This window comes from Papaver somniferum, chromosome 1 (assembly GCF_003573695.1).
Source record: "Papaver somniferum cultivar HN1 chromosome 1, ASM357369v1, whole genome shotgun sequence".
NCBI classification, from domain to species: domain Eukaryota; kingdom Viridiplantae; phylum Streptophyta; class Magnoliopsida; order Ranunculales; family Papaveraceae; genus Papaver; species Papaver somniferum.
Window position 1 is genome coordinate 143,026,844 of NC_039358.1, and position 7,509 is coordinate 143,034,352.

General features: G+C 38.0%; 1 protein-coding gene across 1 annotated transcript; it reads right to left on the bottom strand.

The window, feature by feature from the left end:
* Positions 1–357: 357 nt before the first annotated feature.
* Positions 358–3,284, bottom strand: LOC113351687. The gene is made up of 6 exons (XM_026595630.1): positions 2,790–3,284; positions 2,196–2,692; positions 1,959–2,117; positions 1,410–1,805; positions 623–1,296; positions 358–531 (listed from the first exon to the last, which is right to left on the bottom strand). The coding sequence occupies exons 1-6, from the start codon at positions 2,836–2,838 to the stop codon at positions 510–512; spliced, it is 1,797 nt and encodes a 598-aa protein (XP_026451415.1). The 5' UTR covers positions 2,839–3,284; the 3' UTR covers positions 358–509.
* Positions 3,285–7,509: the final 4,225 nt, after the last annotated feature.

The following is a 7,509-nucleotide window of genomic DNA, read 5'->3' on the forward strand; positions in this document are numbered from 1 at the left end:
TCCACTGTGTCCGGCATAGATTTAGAGAAAATTTTCCATGCCGGTACAGACAGTAGCATAGAATTTAAATTTCTTTTATTGCCGGAAATAGTACCGGTGTTGTGGAACTTAAACATATGAATGCCGGCGCTTCTCGTGTAAAGAAAACTTACAAAGACAACATTTTACTAGAAATCTAAACATGTTCAACATAAACCAAACAACTGAATCGTGCTTAAATGTTCTTCATCAAGGTATCATAAACCAAAAGTAAACCAAACAACTAAAGAGTTCAACCAAAAACAAGTTAGAAATTGTTCAAAACATAACAACCACCATCCAAATAACGAAACACAACTATAGAGTTCATCACTTGGTCTTTTGCTTCTTGCCAACGGGAGCCTTCCTCGTTTCCCCAAACAAAGCTCTTGCACTTGGGTTTTCAATTTTATCAAGCTTCTCCACGACTTCCTTCATTTCTTCAATGGATAGCACCTCTCCTTCTTCGTACTTGCAACCTAACAACTTCCTCAACTTGCGAAGACGACACCGCTAATTTCATACATACAACACATAATTAGTATATATATGCTGATATAAAATTATGTGTAAATTAAACGACTAAGAAAATAACAATACTTACTAGCAATCCAACGGTCTTATGAAGTTGGGCCATCGTAGGTGGTGCCCTGTAGGAGTTGGAACGGGAGGGTTTTTCTGGGGTGGAACTTCGACGTCGTCCGGGCGCACGACAAAAGGATGTGACCATTCCAAGTAATTATCAATGTAGGCGGGATCAAATTCATCACCGTTGTTCACAAGCTCCCAATTAGTAGCATCTACCAAACGACGTGGTTCCCTATCCCTCCAATGTGTTGGTTCTGGAATTGGATCATTCTCTACCCTCAACCTTGTGGAACTTGACATAGGCTCAGTAAGGTCAAGCAGATACCTTTCAATAGAGGCTGTCATGAAGCGGGGTAATTGCTTATATCCAAGTTGCCGCATCACACTTCGAGGGTCGGCCATAACGTATCCCTTTGGGTGGAACAAAGGCCCATTGTAAAATTCAACGTTATAGAACCTCAAATATTGGCGGTTTTCTCTAGCCTCCCTGTAAGGGTCGAACACAACATCTTTGGTAGTCATCGCGTCCAGATCCAATCTCATATCTATCAGTCGACGATTGTTACCGAGCTTCGGATGGATGTTGAACTGGTATCTCTTTGCTATAAGCTCCTCGGGGTCATCAATGGGTATAATCTTCAAGAAGGATTTGCCTTTGAACAATGTTGGGAAATGTTCATAAGCCCAGACCTATACAAATGTGAAATGATACATAGAAAAATCAGTAAATTTTGTTTCTAAGTTCATCATAAGGGTACATGTGAACAATATAAATAAGAACATAAGTTTAAAAACAAAATTACATGGAGTAGAGTGAAATTGCCGACAAATTGGTTTGTAACCTCCTTAGAGGCCATTCTCATCTTCGTCATCAAATGTGTCATTACCACGGTGCCCCAAGAATAGCTAAAGACCTCTTCCAACGGATCCAAGTAATGAAGGTAGTTTGCACTAACCCTATTGCCAATAGTGTCAGGGAACACCCTAGTGCCCAAGATGAATAACAGGTACACAGCGGTTGTATAATAAATCTGTGCGGGGTCCCATCCATCCTTTTCTTTTCTCTGTGCCGTGTCTTCAAACTTCTTCTTAAGTAACGTCAGCTTGATGGTCTTTGTCCTACTAGTCTTAGATACATAGAAGCTTTCCACAGAAGTTTTGTAGTCCCAACCAAACAGCTTGTTAGTAAGAGCGTGCAACTTCGACCATTCTAGCTCCGGACAATGATCTCCTTCTGCAATTGATTTGCCGGTAACACTCAAGCCTAGAATGTTCTGAGCATCATCAGGGATCAAGGTCATCTATCCAAACGGGAAGTGCATGGCATCTGTTTCACCATGATACCTTTCGACGAAGCAATTGACTGTCATAATACCTGGCTTCACATAATTTTCAACCAAAGGATATAGACCAGAATCCTTTACTAATGTTTGGACCTCTTCACATTCCTTAGACAAATACCAATGAGACGTGGCTTGGTTTCGGCAAACACGCACAACCTTCTTATGATCCTACAATTATGAGATAATACGATTAAAAGGTTTTATATAAATACAAAACAATACATATGCACGAGATAGAATTCTTACATAGGTTTGATAGATAGTACGAGCCCAAGAGTCCTTGTATCCAAATAGATGCCCCGGATAATAAGAAGTTGCACCCCAAATTTCACCACGATCAAGGTCAGGTATCATGTCATCAATATGAGGAAGGTGTGAACCTTTAACTTTTACTTTGCATGTGCCCTTGCATTGTGTCAGTTGTTGACTTGGACCAACTTGTTCCACTACTACTTGGCTTTGGGTTTCTAATTGACTTGGATCAATCTCATTATCTTCCTTCTCACTTTCCTCTTCATCTTGCTCATATTCCTCCTCAACTGCTCCGGTAGGTTCATGGATTGCGAGTTTACTACGGTCACGGACACTCTCCCAAACTTCACCTCTTGTAGATGCCCCCAAACGCTTGTTGCGACCTTTTTCTTTCCATATAGGAGGCAGAGATTGAGGAGTTCCAAGACCGTCCTTCCTTCTTTTCTTAATCATCTTTAGTTTTTCGTTTGTTAGATTCCTTTGCTTTAGCCCTATTTCAAAAGAAGCACGAAATAAATATAAGACAACTAACTTTCATTTCTAATACCGGCATAGATACACTACAAAAAGGCATAGAATCATCACTACCGGCATACGAAAACAAAGTTTGGACCATGCCGTGACCAAAACACGGCATAGTAATTTTAAACCATTACATGCCGGGACCTAATACCGGCATTGACAAATAATTGACGAGGATGCCGGTAATCTTTAGGAAGTTCCTGGATACCAAAACACCATTGTCGGCACATACGTAAAATTGAAACATATGCCGTAACACGGTACCGACATGTAATCTAACCTAAAACCTATGCCGGTACCCTTCAGAAAACCCAAAGGTTCTCTGTTTATTAGAAGCTCAATACCGGCATGGTATTCAAACTAAATTGAACGCCGGTACAGGGTTCCGGTGTGGTCTTCATCCTAAATCGAATGCCGCAACTAATTTCCGGTGTGGTCTTCAACCTAAATCTTATGTCGTAACGCAGTGCCGGTGTCATCTTCATCCTAAATCGAATGTCATTACACTGTTTCGATGTGGTATTCATACTAAATTGAATGTCGGAAGCTACTGAAACTCAACTGTTTCAGTTAGGGTTTGCGATTTTGACCTGAACCCATAGCTACAAATCGATTGAAACACTAATTAAACAGTTCTAAATCACTTACCTTCTCACATAAGCCATATTTACGAGAGGTTGATTGTCCGAGTTTTCTTGCTCTTGAGCAATCAAAGCAATCCTTTTTTCTTGTTTTTGTTGAGCAATCGATTTTGATTTCGATTGGGCATCTGATTTCTTTTGTGGAGGCATTCTTATTGATTCGGGTAGGTAGGTTAATCGACGAAGAAATTTTTGAATTAACGATTAATCATCGATGAAGAACGGATGAAGAACGATGAAGAAGATGAAGAAAAAAAAATCGGAACCCTAACCCTAACCGAGTATGCCGGAACTGATAGAGAAATGGGGGATATGTATCTGATTTTCGGATTTTAAGTTTTATGGGAAAGGGTATATCAGTCTTTTCATAATGTTTTTTAATTAATCAAAGGGTGTTTTAGTATTTTCGCCCCAAAAAACGCCTGTTAGCAGACACCTTTGGTTGGGGGAAGTAATTCATATCCCCAATTAGTTTTGATATCTCCCAACCGCGCGTTCTAATAAATGTTGTAGCTGGGATAATGATAATTTCAACAAAGGATGACTTGTATATTAATAAAATAATAGAAAAGACATGCATACACGAAGAAGATAGAAGAGATCCCTTATTTATTTATTATTCATTCAAGTAACTTGAACGAGTTTGAGAAACATTTTAATCAAACTTTAAACCGTTGAATTTACCGTGGTCACCCTTTGGAGATGGTTTGCGTAAACCGTGGTCACCGTTTGGTGATGGTTTAGGTGATGGAATTTCAATGTCATCATCTTCTTCCTCGCCTGCGCCAGGTGGGCTGGGCGTACTTCTGCATCTTTGTGCTTTCTCGCACCCTCTATGATACGGATTAGCTACGTGAGGTCTTTTCAAATTCTGACACGATTTTCCGGGGGTGCAATGTTCATCAGGAGTATCCGGGTCCAAAGCACCGTAATTGATTGTCCTTCCCTTAGCTAAAGTTGATTCCAGCAACAAGGAACACACAAATACCGTTGCCATGCACAGAATCAATATCCTAGTCATGGACGCCATTGGTAGTTTGTTACCTAGCTAGAAAATTCAACAAGCTATATTTATTGTTATTGTGATCGGTAATTCACAAAATAATTGTTTGATCAAAATGTTTCTGAAGAAATAAAAATTCATTTGGGTATTTAAAGAGATGATTAGTGGTTGATATTTTATTTTTTACTTTTGGATGTATACGGTTAGTGAACAAAGTGTCTGGATAAATAACCATACGTTTCATTCCCTACAAAATTTAAGGTAAAATTATTAGTACTCACTAAATTAAGTAAATGTGCTGACTAATATGATCTGTTTGACACATTCTTACCGTACCTGCTAACATGCTACTATTCATGGCAGTCGGTATGTATTTCCTTCGTAGAATAGTAGTATTCTTAGTTGTTTCTTTTCTTTTTTTTTTTTTTTTGAAGAAAGAAGGATATATATAAAAAAAAAGTATTTACAGTCTATGTACAAAATAAGAGCAGCCAAAGGCTACAAAACCAACAAAATCTAACAAGGACTCCTATCTCAAGTCATAATTTCTTCCCATTGAAAAAAAATCTGATTCATTGAGTACCCTCTAAAGATATCTGTATTTGAGCTTCATAAGTGAATGTCTAGCTTCATAGCACATATCAGTTAGTCTTTTGTTTTTTGCCTTCCCCCATGCACCCTTCGATTCCTTTCAAGCCACAATTCTCAACAAATAGCTATAGGAATCAGATGCCATATTGTCTTCATTTTCTTAGACAAACCTTGAATGCTCCAGCTCCGTAAGGATCTTTGTAAAGTATCCTGCAATACCCATTTCACTTGTAAAGAGTTAATGAAAAAGTCCCAGCAGTATTTTGCCCAATCGCAGTGTAAAAAAAGATGATCTTGCGATTCAACTTGGATACTACACAACAAACAACAATTGGAAGCAACCTCCAGTCTTCTGTTTTGTAAAATAACTCTTGTTGGAACTGATTCATGCGTTGCAGCCCACAAAATAAACAGTACTTTTGGTGGCGCTAATTTGCTTGTCACTACATTCTTATACTCCCATTATTCTTCAGTCTCTGCAATCTTTGTATACAACGCTTTATAAGTGCATAAACCTTCAAGTGTATCTTCTTCACCATGTGACAACCTTACATCTCTTATCTCAAACTTTATCTCCAGCAAATCAATACGTTCTGCTGGATCCAGTTCTCTTGAGAACTCAAAGTTTTATGTGTTGCTTGTGTTGCCTTCCATTCCCTCTATTGTGTCAAATTTTTGCTTACTGAGCTTGTACAATCTTGGATATTTATCCTTGAAAGCATATTTTCCTTTCCACCAGTCGTGCAAGAATCTGATACTCCTGCCATTGTTAACTTGAATTGTGCCTGCCATATAGAAATCCTTATTTGCTCTTAAGATGTCAAACCACATACTTCTTCCCACTGAATCCTTAGTTTGCAATGGAACTAGACAATGCTCATCAGAATTTGTTTTTTCACAAATAATTTTTCTCCACCATGCATGTTGTTTTCTCTTTACAGTATCTCCCATGCCATTTTGCTAGTAGTGCTCTATTGATATGTCTTAGATTTTTGATTCCCGAACCTCCATGCTTTCTAGATTTACATATCTTTTTCCAAGACACCCAACTCATTTTTCTCCTCTCCTCATCCTCTCTACATAAATTTTTTCTCATTATGCTGTTTAACTTCTTCTCCACTGACACAGGCAGATGATATACAGACATAAAATAAGTTGCAATGCTCTCAAGAGAAGTTCTGATAAGTGTTACCCTACCTTCCTTATTGAGGAATTTTCTCTTCCAAGGAGCCAATTTCTTCCTCATTCTTTCTATTATCACATCCCAGATTGCCATACTTCTTCTAGTAGCACAAATTGGCATGCCCAAATAAGTAATAGGAAAAGAATCAATCTTACAACCAAACTCTAAAGCTATCTCTTGAATATACTCATCTGCACCTATGCTTGTCATTGAGATTTTATCCAAATTAAACTTCAAACCAGTCATTAGTTCAAACAACATCAAAATAATAAGCAATATCCTTACCTCCACAGTTGAAGCATTAAGCATTATAATTGTATCATCAGCAAATTGTAGATGAGAAACCACAGTACCACCTTCCACAACCTGAAATCCACCAATTATGTTGTCTACTACAGCTTCATCAATTAACAGTGACAGCACTTCAACCACAAGAAGAAACAAGAATGGTGACAAAGGGTCACCTTGTATAATACCTTTAGAAGGTATAATGATATTTGTAGCCTCTCCATTTACTAATATAGAAAATTTAGCTCCTTTGACACACCATTCTATCCATTTTATCCATTTCTCACCAAAACCATTCTTCCCCAAGATAATAAAAAGAGAAGGCCAGTTGACATTGTCAAATGCCTTTTCCATATCATTTTTGCATAAAATTCCATGTTTCTTCTGTCTTAATATACTTTCAATGCACTCATTCGAAATAAGAATATCTAGAATTTTTTTATGCTTTATAAAGGCTCCTTGAGCATTTGATATTAGATTTGGTATGACCACCTTAATTCTCTCAGCCAGCACCTTAGAGATAACTTTGTAGAAGCTACTGATTAGACTCAAAGGACTGAAATCCTTAACAGTTGCAGAATCGTTTTTTTAGGGATCAACTTCATGAAGGCCATATTCAATCTCCAATCTAGTTTTTCCTTGCAGTGAAATTCCTTCATTGCAGCCATTACCTCCACCTTTAAAAAGCTCCAGCAAGCTTTGTAGAATTCCATATTGTAGCCATCTGGACCAGGGGCTTTATTTGCACCACAATTCTTGATAGCACCAACCACTTTCTCCTCATCAAAAGGTCTTTCTAACCAATCTTGCTGAACTGTATCAATACTTCTGAAATCCATATTATTAAAAGAAGGAGTTACTGCTGCATTAATATTGTTGTATTTCTTGCTTAATGACATCCTGATTGAAAACATCAACACCTGCCACCTCCAGTTTGGTAATACAGTTCTTTCTCCTCTTTGCATTAGCCATTTTGTGAAAGAATTTTGTGTTTTTATCACCCTCCCTGAAACCCATGACTTTTGCTCTTTGATGAGCCATTCTTGATCTAGTTATTTTAACGGTATTAAGATCAACTAG